Genomic DNA, 20007 nt, shown 5'->3' on the forward strand with positions numbered 1-20007 from the left:
AAATGTGTTTGTGTTTTTTTTAATTTTTACAATTCTCCAGCCCTGAAAAGCTCAAAGAGCTGGAGCCAGCTGCAGAAGATATTTAAGCTCAGAAGCGAGCAAATAGAAAGGAACCAGAACTTGGTGTCAAGGCCTGATAGTGGGAACTCACTGGCCCACCTCGCCTGCAGACGGTGTCTTGGACATCCCTATTGTAGAAGTAGCTTTGCATCGCCTGCGGCCATGCTCATTGCTGGCATTGGGTGCCTAAAATGGAAAAGTATTGCGTTCCACTCCAGTGCAGTAATGAGGGAGCAATCCAGTTGTCGCGGTCCATGTCGGACCAAACAACATAGGTAGGAACGGAGAAGGTCCTGCTGAGGGAGTATCAAGAGTTAGGAGCAAAATTAAAAAGCAGGACCTTGAGGGTAACTATCTCTTTGAAAGCCTCCCATTGCTCATTTACTGTTTTACCTGCCAATCTTTGATTCCAATCCACCTGGGGCAGATCCCCATCAACTCACTGAAGTTAGCCCTCCTCCAGTTGAGTATATTCCTGTTTGATTGTTCCTTGTCCTTTTCCATAACTACTCTAAACCTAATATTGTGATCGCTGTTTCCCAAATGCTCCCCTACATGCAACGTTCCCGTTGAGCAGCGCGGCCACGCAGCGGTCTGAAGCTTCCACGCAGGCTGCACAGTGGCTTTTAAATGGAAAAACCGCACATGCGCGGAAATTCGAATGGGTCGCGCACCTTAAAATAAATTAGTGGGAACACTGCCCACATGCTCCACTTTATTTCCCAGAACCAGATCCAGCACTGCTTCCTTATTGGGCTGGAAACATACTGATCAAGAAAATTCTCTTGGACACGTTTCAAGAATTCCTCCCCGTCTTTGCCCTTTTGTCAGGAAGTAGTCACTGGGCAGTGACAAGTTAGATTTTAAAAGCTTGTAGGTTGTCAGAGGAACAAGAGGGAAGGGAAAAGGAACCAAAGCAAAGGCTCCTTGGATGACGAGGGAGATGGAGAAGATGATGAAACAAAAGAAGAGGGTGTATGATGCATGTCAGGTGACTTCTTCAAGGGAGAACCAGACCAAATACAATAAGTTGAGAGGGGATGTGAAGATGAAAATAAGATTGGCAAAGAGAGAATGAGAGTAGAATGGTGGTTAACATAAAAAGGAACACTATCTTCTACTGGCATGTAAACAGTAAGCGGGTAATAAGAGGCGGGGTGGAAAAAGAAAAAGGTGTAGTGGCGGATAGCTAACCTATAATACCTATATTTAAGAAGGGAGATAGAACATGTCCAGGGAACTATAGACCAGTCAGCTTAACATCGGTGGTAGAAAAAATAATGGAATCCCTACTAAAGGAGAAAATAGAAGAACATCTAGAAACCAAAAATATAATAATGAATAGTCAGCATGGATTTCAAAAGGGAAAGTCTTGCTTGACCAACCTCATTGAATTTTTTGAAGAGGTAACACAGAATAGACAAGGATAATGCAGTAAATGTAATTTATCTAGATTTTCAAAAGGCCTTTGATAAGGTACCACATAATAGACTAATGAATAAGGTCAGAGAATGCAGAGTCAGGGGACAAGTAGCAGAATGGATTGCTAGCTGGCTTCAAGACAGAAAGCAGAGAGTAGAGCGTAGGGGTAAAGGGTAGCTATTCACAGTGGCAGGAGGTGGGAAGTGGTGTTCCACAAGGGTCAGTGCTGGGACCACTGTACACAATTTATATTAACGATTTAGACTTTGGAATCAAAAACACAATTTCTAAATTTGCGGATGACACCAAATTTTTTTGGGGGGGGGGGTTAGTCAATACTGAGGAGGACTGCAACAAATTACAGGAAGACATTAATAAACTTGCAGAATGGGCAAATAATTGGCAAATGAATTTCAACACAGATAAATGTGAGGTACAGGAAACTTTTTTATCCGGCACCAACGGGACCGGCGTGGTGCCGGTTTATCAAAAAGTCCGGATTACAGAGAGGTGTAGTAAAAGGTACGAGAGCCCCGTACACAGCAACAAATCCAGGCATCCCTGTTGCTTAGCAACAGGTGCAGGAACCCCGGTTACACGGCCGCAGATCCAGGAACGGCCACTAATATGAAGTAAAACTTACCTGAACCTACTCCTGAATTTTGCCGGTTAACAGAGATTGCCGGTTATTTAGGTGCCGGTAAATCGAGAGTTTCCTGTATTACATTTTGGTTAGAAAAATAGGGAAATTCAATATCGCCCCGTTTGGGGCGCGATTATCGGCCGTGCGCAAAGTTTAGCGGCTGGTGCTAATTATTGCCTCCAACTGCAAACTTGGCTTTTATCGCCCCCCCGGAGTTGATTGGAGTGCTAAATCAGGCGCTACACACCTCAAGGCGCAAAGGCCGAGGAGCGAGGCACTACCTCAGAGCGCTGGCGAAGCTCGTGATGCCAGTCAGCAATGGAACACAGACACACTGGCACCGGCCAGTTCTTAAAGGGGAGGGTTGATCTTGCTCGCCATCCACCTCCTGCTCATTGCAGCCTTAAATCTCGGCCTGGAGAGACCTGTACATCAAATCTGCTGGAAAGAACGATGGAGAGGCCCAGGGAAAGAGCTCAGAGTGCAGCCCCCATAGTCTCTTCTAAATCAATACAAGGAAGGTCAAATCAAAATGAACCTGCAAAGTGCTGCTCAGTTTCCAAAACTGCTTCACACAGCGTTGAATCTCTCCAGAAGTGTCTCTGTCTCTCTCTGTGTCTCCCCCTCTCTCAGAATGCGTGGTGCAAAAATGTCATGAACAAAAAAAGGCAGGAAGCGGTCACCTTTAAATAGCGCTCACCCAGTCCCTCCTGACTGCAAAACGTTCCCCTCAACCTGTCGTTGCTAGCGGCAGGCGGTAAGGCAGGGGGCGCCACTCAATATCCGGTCCGGGGAGTTGTACACTCGACTGACGTCACGATCTGCCGCCGCAGGAGATCGTGGCGGTAGTGTTTAGCGATGCCGCAAAATGTCTAGTTAATTTCGCGAGCGGCGCAAACATCGCCGCGCCCGGCCGCTAGTTGCTTTGTGCCCCATTAGGGCCCTCTTACGGCGCTAACGGGAGGCGCAAACAACTGAATTTTTCCCCCTTGGAGTACTGCGTACAATTCTGGTCGCCATATTATAAAAAGGATATCGAGGCACTGGAGAGGGTGCAAAAAAGATTTACAAAGATGATACCAGAAATGTCAGGGTATATATATCAGGAAAGGATGAACAGGCTGGGTCTCTTTCTTGCTCTTGAAAAGAGAAGGCTGAGGGGTGGCCAAATAAAGTCTTTAAAATTATGAAAACTTTTGATAGAGTAGACAGAGTGTTTCCACTTGTGGGGAAGAGCAAAACTAGAGGCCATCAATATAAGATAGTCACCAAGAAATCAAAGAGGGAATTCAGAAGAAACGTCTTTACCCAGTGGTGAGAATGTGGAATTCACTACCACAAGGAGTGGTTGAAGCGAATAATATAGATGCATTTAAGGGGTGGTTAGATAAGCATATGAGGGAGAAGGAAACAGAGGGTTATGCTGATAGAGTTAGATGAGGAAAGACGGGAGGAGGCTCGAGTGGAGCATAAACTTCGGCATGGACGGGCTGGGCCAAATGGCCTGTTTCTGTGCTGTATATCCTATACATTACATATCCTATGTAAGATCAGGGGAGTTCTCCCCTGTGCTCTGACCAATATTTATCCCTCAACCAACGCCAATAAAACATATTATCTGGTCATTATTACATTGCTGTTTGTGGGAGCTTGCTGTGTGCAAATTGACTGCCGCATTTCCTACATTACAACAGCGACTACACTTCAAAAGTACTTTATTGGCTGTGAAGTGCTTTGGGATGTCCTGCGGTCGTGAAAGGCGCTATATAAATGCACGTCTTTCTTTTCACAACACTAACCCTCATTTTGATACAGAAGAAGAAATCTGCCGCTTTTATAATTGTCTGATTCTTTAAATTTACTAATTTCTCTTTCCCCTCCTTGACCAGTTAATATTTGTTCCACTCTGTTTTTCCATGGAATTACTCCAAATGAAAATGTACCGAGATGACACTGGAAAGGGGAGGGGAAGGAAACTGAAATGGTTAGAAGTGTGTTTAATATTAACCGGTCCAAAACTCGGCTGCCCGTGTCTGAAATAAAGAGTAGATTTGCCTTTCTAAACCTAGGCTTTATTAACCTTAAAAACCCAGCAGCACATCGTCAACACCCAGTCCCAACCAAGGCTGTAGAGAACTGAATTTAAGATGGCCACCACAAATCACATGACATCAACTACCAATGAGTTTACAGCATATCTCTCAAGGCAGGAAACAGGCAACCAATTGCAATGCTTCTTACAAAACAAGAATAATCAACACATTCACCCCTCCTTTTAAAACATACTCCAACCTAGGTAGCCTTTACAATTTACAATTAATTATTTATAACTAAAACAATACAAATATAATATTTCAACAATTTTAAAACATTACTATCAAATTATTTTAAAAGTCCATTTTCAATCGGTCGACCGGATATCTTGTTCGTGTCGACCTTCTTAACCTTGGTGAAATTCCTTGCCCTCCCACACCAGGAGACACGGAAGTATCTTCTGCAGGAAGGCTATCCATATCCTGATTATCAACGGTTTCCGGATTGGAAATCCCATCAGGAGGTAAACTGGGACGGTCATGAACGTCCATCGAGGGCTGACTAATAGAATTATAATTATCTGCAATAGGATTGGAAATATTCGCAGTATCTGTGACGACATCCACATTATCTGAATCATGACTTGTTAATATCCTCAGAAGAGGGCTGGCCACCACAAGGAGCCAAGTCTTTAATTGAAACAGTACTTTCTTTCCCATCTTGGAATCGAATGTGAGCATATGGGGAATTTGCCTCCCAACAGCTCCACCTCCTCCACTAAAGGATCATATTTTGACAATCTAACATGGCGTCGAAGCAGCACCGGTCCCTGCATAGTCAGCCATGAAGGTACCGAATATCCCGTAGTAGATCTCCGCGGATAGTTAAAGAGCCTTTCATGGGGGGTCACATTAGTAGCCGTTGAAAGCAATGATCTAATGGAATGCAGGGCATCAGGCAATACCATTTCCCACTGTGTATTCTTAAGATTCCGGGATGTCAAAGCCAACATAACTGCCTTCCAGATCACCCCATTATATCGTTCGCACTATCCATTACCCTGGGGATTATACGGGGTAGTTCTACTAGTAGAGATTCCCCGACTCTGGAGGTATTCCTTCAACTGGGAAGACATAAAAGAACTTCCCTGATCCGAATGGATATACGCAGGCATCCCAAACATGACAAAAAGTTGAGTCAGACATTTGATAACTGTAGCAGCTGATACATCTGCGCAAGGAAAAGCAAAAGGGAACCTTGAAAACTCATCCACAACAGTAAATATATATCGATTCTGAGTCGTTGAAGGAAGAGGCCCCTTAAAATCAACGCTCAAACGTTCAAAAGGAGAAGTAGCCTTTATAAGATGAGCTCGTTGAGGCTTAAAGAAATTCGGTTTACACCGAGCACAGATAGAACATGATGAAGTCATCCGCTTGACGTCTTCAACTGAAAAGGGCAAATTCTTACTGCGTACGAAGTGTATCATCCTCGTAACACCAGGATGGCACAAAGCATTATGAAGATTAATAAGCGTATCTCCGTGAATCACAGAACAATAAGCCCTCGACAGTGCATCAGCAGCAACATTATCCTTCCCCGGACGGTAAACTATATCAAAATGGTAGCATGCCAACTCAATCCTCCACCTCATTATTTTATCATTCTTGATCTTTCTAAAATGTTTGACATCAAACATAAAGGACACAGATTTTTGATCAGTTACCAACGTAAAATGTCGCCCCGATAAATAATGTCTCCATTTACGCAGTGCTTCTACTATTGCATACGCCTCTTTCTCTATTGAGGAGTGTCTTTTCTCACTATTGTTCAAAGTACGTGAGAAAAAGGCCACAGGTCTTCCATTTTGGTTCAGAGTAGCCCCAATTGCAAAATCGGAAGCGTCCGTCTCAATCACAAAAGGAACCTGCTCATCAATAGAATGCACAACTGCTCCAAGGATATCCTTTTTAAAATTATCAAAACACGTCCTGGCCTCCCATGATAGAGGATATGTCGTAACCCGAATAAGGGGCCGGATCTTCTGCGAAAAGTTTGCAATCCAATTAGAATAATAAGAAAACAGTCCAACAACTCGTTGCAGAGCCTTAGAATTAGTAGGACAAGGTAAATCAATCAATGGTCGCAGGCGTTCTGGATCTGGTTTAATCTTGTTTCCCGAGATAATATACCCCAGTAGATTTACCTCAGTGGTCGAAAAGATACACTTCTCTTTATTGAAAGTTAAACCAACTTTTTCCGCAGCTTGAAGGAATCTTTCTAAATTAGAATCATGCTCCACCCTTGATTTGCCACACACCGTGATATCATCTAAATATGAAAAGGTGTCAGAGAGAGAGTTATCACTTATAAAAGCATCCATTGCCTGTTGAAAACAGGCAACACCATTAGTAACACCAAATGGTACTCGGCAAAACTGATACAGCTTTCCGCCAGCCTCAAAGGCCGTATATGGTTGATCCCTCTTAACGATAGGAATCTGATGATAAGCACTCTTTAGGTCAATAGTGCTAAAAACCTTATACTGAGATACTTTGTTGATAAGCTCATCAATCTTAGGCAAAGGGTACGCATCTAATTGAGTATACCTATTAATAGTTTGAGTAGTCTATCACCATTCGTTTCTTATGTCTCTCGTTAGTGGTGACAACTACTTGTGCCCGCCAGGGCGAACAACTAGGTTCAATGATTCCTTCCAATAAAAGACGTTGAACTTCAGAATTAATAAATTCTTTATCCTGACTGCTATACCTTCTTGACTTGGTAGCAATTGGCTTACAATCCGGCATCAAATTGGAAAAAAGTGATAATGGAGAAATGGATAAAGAAGTTAATCCACAAATAGATAAAGGTGGCTTAGTTCCTCCAAAAGAAAGACTGAGAGACTCGTGTAATTGAAGCACATCATGACCAATCAAAATATCCGCACAGAGATTAGGCAAAACAGATAGGCGTATATCAGTATATGTATTACCTAGAAGAATTAATTTCACAAGGCAACAACCAGCTACTTGTGAGGTGAGAGTCGTCTGAGCCATACACACCTGATAAGTAACAGGCGAAATTTTCAAACTCTTCTCCTTCACAAACTGAAGACTTATAAAACTCTCAGCACTGCCCGTATCTATAAGGGCCTTCACTTCTAACCCATTAACTTGGGCCGTAACTATAGCTTTGTTTAGGCCATGAGCAAAGGCAGCAGAAACTGATGCAACAAACGCCCTATCTAAAGGCTGAATAGTCGCAGAGGAGGCAATTGATTTACAAACACGTGCATAATGACCTCTCTTGCCGCATTTACTACACACAGCCTCCCGAGCAGGACACTTCAGACGAGGGTGCCGGGCGTTCCCACAAAAATAACACTTCTGAATCATAGAGGCAACAGCAGCCGAAGTAGAAACTGTTTCAGAATCTGATAAACCACTCCTATTAAGTCCACATAATTCCTTTTCATCCGGAACTGCCGAAACCACAGTCGCAGGCCGATTAAAAATAGCGTAAGAATCCGAACTTCTCAGAGCCAAATCCAATGTAGAGGCTTGCTCAAAAGCACTCTTGAGATCCAAAGTCTTATTTTCTAATAACCGCTGACGAATTGATCTAGACAGTAATCCATTAATAAAAGCATCCCGTACCGATTCTTCCTTATATTCTTCTGCCGACACGGCCTTATAATTACAGTTAGCACCAAGGCGCCGAAGTGCTTGTAAATAAGCATCCAAAGATTCTCCCACCTGCTGCCTACGGGCAGATAGAAGGTGACGTGCAATTACCTCATTCTTTGGTTTAACAAAAATCTTTTCCAATGTAGAAATAGCCAATTCGTAAGTTTCATAGTCCAAGATATATTTATACACATCCGGAGCAATGTAGTTGATCAGTATATTCAACTTATTTAAAGACTCTTCACAGAATCACAGAATCCTCACAGTGCAGATAGAGGCCATTTCGGCCCATCGAGCCTGCACCGACACATATTCCACCCTATCCCCGTAACCCCACGTATTTAATCCCCTAACACTAAGGGTCAATTTATCATAGCCAAATCAACCTAACCTGCACGTCTTTGGACTGTGGGAGGAAACCCACGCAGACACAGGGAGAATGTGCAAACTCCACACAGACAGTCGCCCGAGGCCAGATTTGAACCCGGGTCCCTGGTGCTGTGAGGCAACAGTGCTAACCACTATGCCACCGTGGCAACACACCACCATGCCAACACACCCAAAAAGTTTTCAAATGTACGATACCAGTGTTTCCATTTATCATCCACTCCTGCAGAATTAGGGTCAGCATTAAATCGTTCCAGTTGAAGATATCGCTCCATTCTAACAAAAGGTTAATAAATTGAAATAAAGAGTAGATTTGCCTTTCTAAATCTAGGCTTTATTAACCTTAAAAACCCAGCAGCACATCTTCAACACCCAGTCCCAACCAAGGCTGTAGAGAACTGAATTTAAGATGGCCACCACAAATCACATGACATCAACTACCAATGAGTTTACAGCATATCTCTCAAGGCAGGAAACAGGCAACCAATTGCAATGCTTCTTACAAAACAAGAATAATCACCACAGTGTCCTAACTCGCACCAAGTCCCGTTCACCCATCACCCCCTGTGCTCGCTGACCTACATTGACTCCCGGTTAAGCAGTGCCTCGATTTCAAAATTCTCATCCTTGTTTTCAAATCCCTCCGTGCCCCTCCCCATCTCTGTAATCTTCTTCAGCCCCACAACCCCCCCGAGATATCTGCGCTCCTCTAATTCTTCCCTCTTGAGCATCCCTGATTATAATCGCTCAACCATTGGCAGCCGTGCCTTCTGTTGCCTGGGCCCTAAGCTCTGGAATTCCCTGCCTAAACCTCTCCACCTCGCTGCCTCTCTTTCCTTCTTTAAGACGCTCCTTAAAACCGACCTCTTTGACCAAGCTTTTGGTCACCTGCCCTAATTTCTCTTTGTGGCTCGGTTTCAATTTTTTTTCTTATAATACTCCTGTGCAGCACCTTGGGACGTTTTACTACGTTAAAGGCGCTATATAAATACAAGTTGTTGGTTGGGCCACTGCAACATTACCAGCTACTAGTTGATGCTGCCTGCAGCTGGCATTACTGTGTTTTATAGTCAGTTTGGAATGATCATCCTGAATTCAAAAATCATTAGTCCTGTTTCACTGACCATGTTCCTGTTCTTCCAGGGTTCGGTGAAGGACCAACTCAAAGCATACGGAGCACTGACTGAAAATGTGACCCGAAAATACACCAGGCAGATTCTGGAGGGAGTGTCCTACCTGCACAGTAACATGATTGTACATCGGGATATAAAGGGTGAGTGTGCCACTTTTTTTTTTCCATTCTAGGGATGTGGACATCACTGGCGAGGCTGGCATTTATTGCCCATCCCTAGTTAGCCTAAATAGGTGATGGTGGGCAGCCTTATTGAACCGCTGCAGTCCATGTTTGTAGTGGTTTGAGGCATGCGAGTAGCTTGACCACTTCAGGGGGCAGTTAAAGAGTCAAGCACGTTGGTGTGGGACTGGAGACGCATAGGCCAGACCGGGTAAGGCCAACAGGTTTCCTTCCCTGAAGGACATGAGTGAACCTGTTGGGTTTTTTAATGACAATCCGACAGCTTCATGGTCACTTTTACTGATGCCAGCTTTTTATTTCCATTTTTTTGTTGAACTGAATTCAAATTCTCACGCTGCCATGATGTGTTAGTATGCTGCACATGTTACATTGTCGCAGAGCGCAGCGCCGTCTCTGTGAATATTTATTATATTTAACATATTACATTGTTTGAGTTTTGCTCAGCGCTTGTTTTCCCAATTGCTCCTTTCTGGAGGTTGTTGCTCTTTGTTGATGAGCATGACCTGATAATGGCACAGACATGATATCCATCACCAGGCAAACATTACCGATTGTCCCCCAACATTTAGCTTCTTATAGACTGTTCTGTAGCTGTGGTCTCTGTGACTGGTCTGTGGCCCTTTTTCCCCCATCCCCACTCTCCATGCTGAAGCATGTGTACGACCAAAAGGCAGTGAACCTTTCTATAAAGGAATTTTGCTGAATGGAAGCTCAGTGTTTTGCCATCACAGCCACCAAACTTTCCTCTACTTTGAGAGGTGATCTCATTGAAACATATAAGATTCTGAGGGAGAGTGACCGGTTAGATGCTGAGGTTGTTTCCCCTGGCTGACGAGTCTAAAACTAGGGGGTATAGTCTCAGGATAAGGGGTCGACCATTTAAGACAGCGATGAGGAAGAATTTCTTCACTCAGAGGGTGGTGAATCTTTGGAATTCTCTGCCCCAAAGGGCTGTGGATGTTGAATCGTTAAGTATATTTAAGGCTGAGATCGATAGATTTTTGGACTCATGGGGAATCAAGGGATATGGAGACCAGGCGGGAAAGTGGAGTTGAGGTCAAAGATCAGCCATGATCTTATTGAATGGCGGAGCAGGCTCGAGGGGCCGTATGGCCGACTCCTCCTAATTCTTATGTTAGGTTTCTGCTGTTTAACCATTTTTTTCCGACCGATTCAGACCCTCCAGAGAATAAGTATTTGATTATACAGTTGGCCAAGCTCTCGAGTCTGAAGTAGATAAAGCCTCGTACTTTCGGTCAGTGCGCAGCAGGCTAGTTTGAGAGGCCTAATCCTAATGAGGCAACAGTAGACTAGAAGCTGGATCTTCACTGTGACCATGACCATGGAATGGCAGCTCTTCACCTGCCACAGGCCGAGGCCAGATTACTGACATGAGTCCTAGTCTGAAGCAAACTACGATAAACTTGCGCCTTTGAATTCGGTTACTGCTGCTAGTCGATGGAATGGTGTGGATTTTGTTGTGGGAGATCTAATATTTTTCTGTTGAAAATTAGTGGTCCACCCAATTTAATGTAGCAGCTCCCTAACACAGTGTGCAAATGTACAAAAGATGAGGCAGTCGAATGAAATTTTTGCAAAATCTCATTGTTATTACAATCTAAGTTTGGTAAAACCAATTGAGAAGGAACTGTTTAATTGTTTGTGATCCATTCAATGAATGGCGATTGTAGTCTTGTATGAAGTGTTGGGATTCTCTGTCTCCTTCCCCTTGCAACCTGACTGGGAGCCAGTAGGGAAGTGTTTAATCATTTGGAAGTGACACTGCAATGCTGCAGTGCTCAGCTTTGTGTTGTACTGTGACGCAGGTTATTTGGTGAGCTTGTTTTCTAGGAAGGGCTTTCGCGGAATCTGAATGCCTGCAGGTTATTGTAGTAAGACTGCATGATGGTGCTCCCCAGATCAGAAGGTCCCCTGCCTCTACTGAGTTTGCTGATCTCAGATTGACTGTGATAGGGGCCCCATGTTTAATTTCAGCTCCCCTGCATTACAGAGGGTTAAATCAGCCAGGGTTTGTGCCCCTGGTCACTATTCAGTGACTCCGACTTAGAAAATGGGACCTTTGTGGACGTCTGAGGAGGACACGACTAGGTTCACTTGAGATTTCCCTCTTCAGCACACCCTTCCGCTTGTTGCATCTTCTCCCACCACTTGCTGTTCAGGTTTCCACATGGAAGAATGGCCACTTGGATCAGTAACTAGAGGGCTCGCAGACACCAGTGGAACCTTAACTCAGCACCTTCGGGAGAGAAGCAAATGGTTTGAACAAAATGTCAGAAGTACAGCCCAGATCGGATGACAGCCTTGTTTAGATGGTGCTTCTTTGTTGAGGGCCTGTAATTGAGGCAAGAACAGGCCACATTAAACAGCTGGTGTTATGACCAAGACTGGAACGAAGTATCTGAATTAAATCTGTAAAGGTTGGGGTTTTACATGTTGTGATGGTGGAGATGCCTTAATAAGACAATGCACTTTAACTGGATTTATTGTTTGTAATGCTGAATTATTCAGTTTGGTGAGTTGCAGTGCGCATTGGTCTGAACAGATATACAACAGTCACATTAGCCAGCTGGAGCTTTGTTAATCACATTGAGTACTCACACGGCAGCATCAGTAGCCACTTACTGTGCTTCGGTCATAGAATGGTTACAGCACGGAGGAAGGCCATTCGGCCTGTCGAGCCCGTGCCGACTCTCAGCTACTCCCACTCCCCGCCCTTTCCCCATAGCCCTGCAAATTCTTTTTCCTTCAGATACTTCTCCAACTCCCTTTTGAAAGATGAGATTGACTTTGCCTCCGCCACCCTTTCAGGCAGTGCATTCCAGATCTTAACCACTCGCTGCGTAAAAAAGTTTTTTTCTTGCGTCGCCTTTGATTCTTTTGCCAATCACCTTAAATCTGTGTCCTCTGGTTCTCGACCCTTCTGCTACTGGGAACAGTTTCTATCTACTCTGTCCAGACACTTCATGATTTTGAACACCTCTATCAAACCTCCTCTCAATCTTCTCTGCTCCAAGGAGAACAACCCCAGCTTCTTCAGTCTATCAACATATCTGAGGTCCCTCATTCCTGGAATCATTCTCGTAAATCTTTTCTGCACCCTCTCTAAGGCCTTCACATCCTTCCTAAAATGTGGTGCCCAGAATTGGACACAATACTCCAGTTGGGGTCGAACCAGTGTTTTATACAGGGTCAGCATCATTTCCACACTTTTGTGCTCTATACCTCTATTTATGAAGCCCAGGATCCCTTATGCATTCTCAACCTTCCCTGCCACCTTCAATGATTTGTGCACACATACCCCCAGGTGTCTCTGTTCATGCACCCCCTTTAGGATTGTACTATTTAGTTTATATGACCTCTCCTCATTCTTTCTACCAAAATGTATCACTTCACACTTTTCTGCGTTAAATTTCATTTGCCACGTGTCCGCCCATTTCACCAGCCTGTCTGTCTTCCTGAAGTCTATCACCCTCCTCCTCACTTCACTATACTTCCAAGTTTTGTGACATCTGCAAATTTTGAAATTGTTCCCTGTACACCCACGTCCAAGTCATTAATATATATCAAGAAAAGCAGTGGTCCTAATACCAACCCCTGGGGAACCCCACTGTACCTTCCTCTAGTCCGATAAACAACCGTTCACCACTACTCTCTGTTTCCTATCACTTGGCCAATTTCGTATCCATGCTGCCACTGTCCCTTTTATTCCATGGGCTTCAACTTTGCTGGCAAGCCAATTATGTGGCACTTTGTTGAACGCCTTTTGGAAATACATGTACACCACGTCAACTGCATTACCCTCATCAGCCCTCTGTTACCTCATCAAAAAACTCGATCAAGTTGGTTAAACACGATTTGCCAACAAATCCGTGCTGGCTTTCCTTAATTAATCCACACCTATCCAAGTGACTGTTAATTTTGTCCCTGATTACTAATCGGCCCCACCCCTCCTCTTACTCCCCTTTTACTATTTATATGCCTGTAGAAGACTTTTGGATTACCTTTTATGTTGGCTGCCATTCTATTCTCATACCCTCTCTTTGCCCCTCTTATTTTCTTTTTCACTTCTCCTCTGACCTTTCTGTACATAGCCTGATTCTCAGATGTATTTGCAACCTGACATCTGTCATACGCGCTCTTTTTCTGCTGTTTCATATCCTCTATCTGTTTTGTCATCCAGGGAGCCCTGACTTTAGTTGCCCTGCCTTTTTCCCCTAGTGGGAATGTATCTGAACTATTTCCTCTTTAAAGGCAGCCCATTGTTCCAATACAGTTTTGCCTGCCAATCTTTGATTCCAATTTACCCGGGCCAGATCCGGTCTCATCCCACTGAAATTGGCCTTCCCCCAGTTAAACATTTTTACTCTAGATTTCTCCGTCCTTTTCCATAGCCAATATAAACCTTGGGATACTATGATCACTGTTCCCTAAATGTTCACCTACTGACGCTTGTTCCACATGACCTATCTCATTCCCCAGAACCAGTTCCAGCAATCCCTCCTCCTCCTTCAGGCCGGAAACATACTGATCAAGAAAGTTCTCCTGATCACACTTCAGAAATTCTTCCCCTTCTCTGCACTTTACACTATTACGATCCCAGTTTATATTAGGATAGTTGAAGCCCTCCATTATTACTACTCTATAGTTCTGCACCTCTCTAATTTCTCTGCAAATTTGCTCCTCTATATCTTTCCACTATTTGGTGATCTATACAATACACCTAATAGTGTAATGGCACCTCCTATTATTTCTTAACTCTAGCCATATAGATTCTGTCCTTGGCCCCTCCAGGACATCCTCCCTCTCCAGCACTGTAACATTCTCCTTGCCTAATACTGCCACACCACCTCCTATCTTTCCTTCCCTATATTTCCTGAACACCTTATAACCAGGAATATTTAATACCCAATCCTGTCCAGTTATTGCCACAGCATCATATTCCCATGTGGCTGTTTGTGCCTGCAGCTCACTGACCTTGTTTACTACGCTTCGTGCGTTCACATACATACACTGTAAACCCATCTGAGACCATCCTGTATTCTCTTAGTTTGACCCCCCCAATACCTTACTATTTCTTACTTTAGCGCTCTCTGCCTCTCCCAATCCTTTGAGCACTTTATTTCCCCTTTCTAATGTTACACCCTGGTGCCCATCCCCCTGCCAAATTAGTTTAAACCCTCCCCAACAGCACTAGCAAACCTCCCCGCGAGGATATTGGTTCCGGCCCTGTTGAGGTGCAACCCGTCCGGCCTGTACAGGTCCCACCTCCCCCAGAACCGGTCCCAAAGCCCCAGGTATCTGAAGCCCTCCCTCCTGCACCATCTCTCCAGCCACGCATTCATCTGCTGTATCCTCCTATTTCTATATTCACTTGCGCGTGGCACCGGGAGTAATCCAGCAATTACTACCTTTGAGGTCCTGCTTTCCCAGCTCCTTAAAATCTGCCTGCAGGACCTCATCCCTCTTTCCACCTATGTTTTTGGTACCAATATGGACCACAACCTCTGGCTGTTCACCCTCCCCCCTCAGAACATTCTGCAGCCGCTCAGAGACATCCTTAACCCTGGCGCCAGGGAGGCAACATACCATCCTGGAGTCACGTCTGCGGCTGCAGAAACGCCTGTCTGCTCCCCTAACTATCGAATCCCCTACCACCATTGCTCTCCCACTCTTTTTCCTCCCCCGTGATGCCACAGACTTGGCTGTGGCTGTACTCCCCAGAGGAATCATCGCCCTCACCAGTACTCAGAACTGAATACTGGTTGGAGAGTGAGGTGCACTCGGGACTCCTGCACCACCTGCCTGATCCTCCTTTTCTGTCCAGCGGTCACCCATTCCCACTCTGCCTGCGCACTCCTTAGCTGTGGGGTGACCACCTCCTGAGACGTGCTATCCACGAAGCTCTTGGCCTCATGGATGCACCGCAGTGACGCCAACTGCTGCTCAAGCTCCGAAACCTGGAGCTCGAGCTCCTCCAGCTGATGACGCCTCCTGCACAGGTGGTTGTCCAGGACACAAGAAGCGTCCTGGATTTCCCACATGGCACAGGAAGTGCATTCCGTGGGACTGAGCTGCCCTGCCATGCCTCTATTTAATAGACTATTAATTAACTTACAGAAATAAACTTGAGACTTAGGGCTATAAATTGAGTCGCGCTAACTTCGCCGGGGTGCTACTTTTAGCGCCCCGGAAAAATTGTCGCCCCCACGACGGAAATTGAGTGGTAGCGCCCCAAGAGGGAAGCAGGATTTCGCGAGAGGCGTTGGCATGCCGTGCCCGGGCACTAGTTGCTTTGTGCCCCGTTAGCGCCCTCTTAGGCCACTAACGGGAGGCGCAAAGCAACCGAATTTTTGCCCCTAAGCATTTTAAAAGTCGGATCTACCTTTATCTCCAGCTAATTCTCTCGCTCTCTTAGTTAAAGTCTTTATTTACACGATTATCTATAGTTATATTAATTAGTTTATCTCGTTGCGTTAGAGAGAATAAAACACTAATACTCACCCACCAATCACCTACCTGCAGTCCTGTGACGTCACTCCTTGCTTTTGCTGTTCTTTTGGAATTCGGTGACCCCGCGCTCTTTATCACGCGCTGCCGATTCCCTTCAGGTCCCTCTTGTCTGGCGAAGGTTGTCGGGAGATGAGCAGGTGGAGAGTGGGTCGGAGGAGGGCAGGGGGAAGAGGAGGCAGAGACTGTCCAGGTTGGAGACCGTCCCAGCCCAAGGAGGATGCTGAGCAGTAAGAATGTGCAGATCTTCCCAACCAGAGGAGGGCATGAAGCAGGAATCGATGCGGACAATCCCGGCTGGAGGAGGTGCAGAGCAGGAAGATTGTCGAAGTTGCAGAGGCCATGAGTGACGGGTGGGCTCTTCACTGTCTTGGGGGAAGTGGGCTCCACCCATCTCCCCCGTCTCAGTGCAAACCTCTGGAGGAGGAAACCAATCTTAACAGATACCCTTTTATTAAAATTAAACTGATTTGCCCTGTGTTGAGGTATTGCTGGGCTGACGCTCACTCTGCATTGCTTCCTTTCGGTGTTCAGCAAGAGGGGGTGGGGGGGTGTGAGTGAAGGAAGGCAGTGGAGGGGTATCATTTTCAAATCTACAAAGAACAAAATGATGGCGTGTAATTCCAGGATCTGTCTGTCCTTCGCGAGGGGGTGGGGCCCTGGGGTAGTGTTTTAAATTTGACAGTGGTCTTGTCGGGGAGAAAAGGCCAGGTTAAATTTGAAACTATTTGTGAAAAGCGTGGTGAATTGGCTCTAGAAGGAGTCTAGCACTGCCCCAGACCCTGTGCAGAAAGGCTTTGGGAAGCAGGCAAAGTGCAACAGCAAGGTTAATTCCTGAGATATTGTGCATTTCCTGACGTGGAAGTCTTGACTAATGAAACAAAACTCATCAACTCTCAGCACTGACAGATCGAAAGATATGTGCACAGAGAACTTCTGACCTCTTGACCTGTTAGTGTGGAGGAAGTAAAGGTCCTACAGCAGTGTTGCTGACTGTAGAATATAAGGCCTCGCAGCACAGTGTCACTGCTAACACCCTGCCACTGTGCTCATTGTTAATCTCAACCAGCACAACAAACCCATTGATTTTAAGTGTTGCTGTAAAGGACAAGCATGAGGGCACCACTCATTTCCTTTACCACATTTCTTACATGAACTGCTGAGTACGTAAAGAACAAACTTGCATTTATGTAGCACCTTTCACATCCTCTGGATGTCCCAATGAGTTCATTTTGAAGTGTAGTCACTGCTATTTAGGCAAATGCAGCAGCCAACTTGCCACACAGCGAGGTCCTCTGAGTGATGTCCTCTGATTGTACTGGGTAATGTTGACCAGGCCCTCGAACAGCTCCTGAATCCAACCCTCCTCACAACTAACTCTGAATCTCGACATAAGATGGGTTAATGAACACTCCAAACTCACTCCACGCTGTCTACAAGTCAAATTCATACGATCACAGGGCCACTGACTTTAACTTTGAACTGTTTCATATCTCCCTGTCCTTTGTTTACAACCAATACCTCTCTCTCCTATTCTCTGCCAAGCCTATATAACCCAAACACGCTGTATCCATTCGCGTGAACATTTTGACTGCAGCCCATTACTTCACTCTCCTTTTTGTTTATGTTCGCCTCTTGGGCTCGTCTCTCTTTCCTGTTGCCTGGCCATGTCACATTTCATTTCTCCCCTCTCGGGTACTTTGCCCCATCACTACCCCTCTGCCTTCCTGCTTTCTTGCTGCAATCCCAGGCTTGAATCCCCCTTGAATAAGGGGTATTTTCCAAGGGGCTCAACAAGGCTCCCATTGCTGCCTTTTAAAAGCAGCAACCCCAACTGCCCCATCCTCCCCTCTCTCCAACCTTCCCATTGGGCTAACGTCACCAACCTTCTTCCTGTCCTGCTCAACACACACACCACTGCTTCCTTGGACTCTGTCAACGGATCAACAATCGCCGCCCCTCTCCGCATTTCCCTCCAGATTGTCTGTTCACTTGCAAACTAGGCCCTTGCCATCTACAACCTATTTGTGGATAATTGTATTGACATCCTGGCTTTGCCTGAAACTTGGCTCATGGGTGGCATCATCTTGCCCCTTACTGAATCTTTCCTACCTGGTGGTGCTTTGATCCATGCCACCCATCACACCTTGGCCTTTCCCCCTACTCCTCTGACTTCTGTCTCCTCCTTTGGGCACCTCAACCTATTCTACATCTTTCACCTCTCCTTTCAAATGCTTGTTGTCAACCACCTGTTGCCTCCTTTCCTCGGAATTCACTGCCCTCCTATTCTCCCTAAATTTATCCCTCCGTATAAATTCTCCTACCCATATTCAGGGTCACACCTCAACCATGCCATTTCCTGTGGCCTCTCTTGTGGTCTAAATCACTGATGAGGCCATCTCCAACCACTTCCTTGTATCTCTCACCTGCATCCACTACTACCTTCCGAGCCCACTTCCCTTTCTGTCGTCCCTTGGGAAAAAACTTTCCCCACGAGTTACTTACAACTGAACTGTCAAACTCCCAACTGCCGAGCCTTTGGCTTTCCATTCACCACAATACCACTGCAGCTGTCGGTTTGCTCAACCATTCCCCCATTTCCATCTTTGATGCCCGTGTCCATAGTTAAATCGTCACTGCATCCCATTCTGGACTTTCTCCCTGGTATGGTCCCCATCTTCACTCCCTCAAGGGACGCACTTGCTCGTATCTGATGCACAACTAGCTTAGCCATCTATCACCAGACCTGGCTAGACCACCTTAAGATTGACTGGGCCTCACTCTCTTTCGTCCAAACCACACGACTCCAGGATCATCCTAGAAAGCAAAGATCATCCCCAGTTTCTTTTCTCCACTACCGACCGTTTCCTTAAAGCCCTCCCCCCTCGCCTCTAACAAGTGTGAGGAGCCCATAGATTTCTTTCTTACCAGGTTAGAAACCATCCATCCAGCTGTCTCTGCTATGTCCCTCTTCCCCAACATGCCAAAGCTCCCCTCGGGTTCCCCCTTACCCCACCTGAACCTCCATCTCTCTCTCTCTCTCTCTCTAGATTCTAATTTCCTCCATGTCCTCGCCGAGCTCATCGACCATGAGAACGATCGCCTGCTCCCTCAACCTCATTCCCACTATACTTCTGACCACCTAACTTCCCTTCCATTTAAAAAAAAATTTGTTCCGGGATGTGGGCATCGCTGGCAAGGCCAGCATTTATTGCCCATCCCTAGTTGCCCTTGAGAAGGTGGTGGTGAGCTGCCTTCTTGAACCACTGCAGTCCGTGTGGTGAAGGTACTCCCACAGTGCTGTTAGGGAGGGAGTTCCAGGATTTTGACCCAGCGACGATGAAGGAACGGCGATATATTTCCAAGTCAGGATGGTGTGTAACTTGGAGGGGAACTTGCAGGTGATGTTCCTGTGCGCCTGCTGCCCTTGTCCTTCTAGGTGGAAGAGGTCGCGAGTTTGGGAGGTGCTGCCAAAGAAGCCTTGGCGAGTTGCTGCAGTGCATCTTGTAGATGGTACACACTGCAGCCACGGTACGCCGGTGGTGGAGGGAGTGAATGTTTAAGGTGGTGGATGGGGCGCCAATCAAGCGGGCTGCTTTGTCCTGGATGGTGTCGAGCTTCTTGAGTGTTGTTGGAGCTGCACTCATCCAGGCAAGTGGAGAGTATTCCATCACACTCCTGACTTGTGCCTTGTAGATGGTGGAAAGGTTTTGGGGAGTCAGGAGGTGAGACACTCGGCACAGAATACCCAGCCCCTGACCTGCTCTTGTTTCCACAGTATTGATGTGGCTGGCCCAGTTAAGTTTCTGGTCAATGGTGACCCCAGGATGTTGATGGTGGGGGATTCGGCGATGGTAATGCCGTTGAATGTCATGGGGAGGTGGTTAGACTCTTGCTTGTTGGAGACAGTCATTGCCTGGCCCCCATGT

The 20007-nt window shown here is 45.8% G+C and overlaps 1 protein-coding gene across 1 annotated transcript in view; it reads left to right on the forward strand.

The window, feature by feature from the left end:
- Positions 1-20007, forward strand: part of map3k3 (mitogen-activated protein kinase kinase kinase 3) — a 161020-nt gene that overhangs the window by 115577 nt on the left and 25436 nt on the right. Inside the window, exon 15 of the mRNA XM_085966637.1 lies at positions 9379-9508. Coding sequence (XP_085822763.1) covers positions 9379-9508 — 130 coding nt within the window. The remainder of the gene's footprint in view (positions 1-9378; positions 9509-20007) is intronic.

This window comes from Somniosus microcephalus, chromosome 24, assembly GCF_052327205.1.
Source record: "Somniosus microcephalus isolate GS21.2 chromosome 24, FLI_Smic_1.0, whole genome shotgun sequence".
Lineage (NCBI taxonomy): Eukaryota > Metazoa > Chordata > Chondrichthyes > Squaliformes > Somniosidae > Somniosus > Somniosus microcephalus.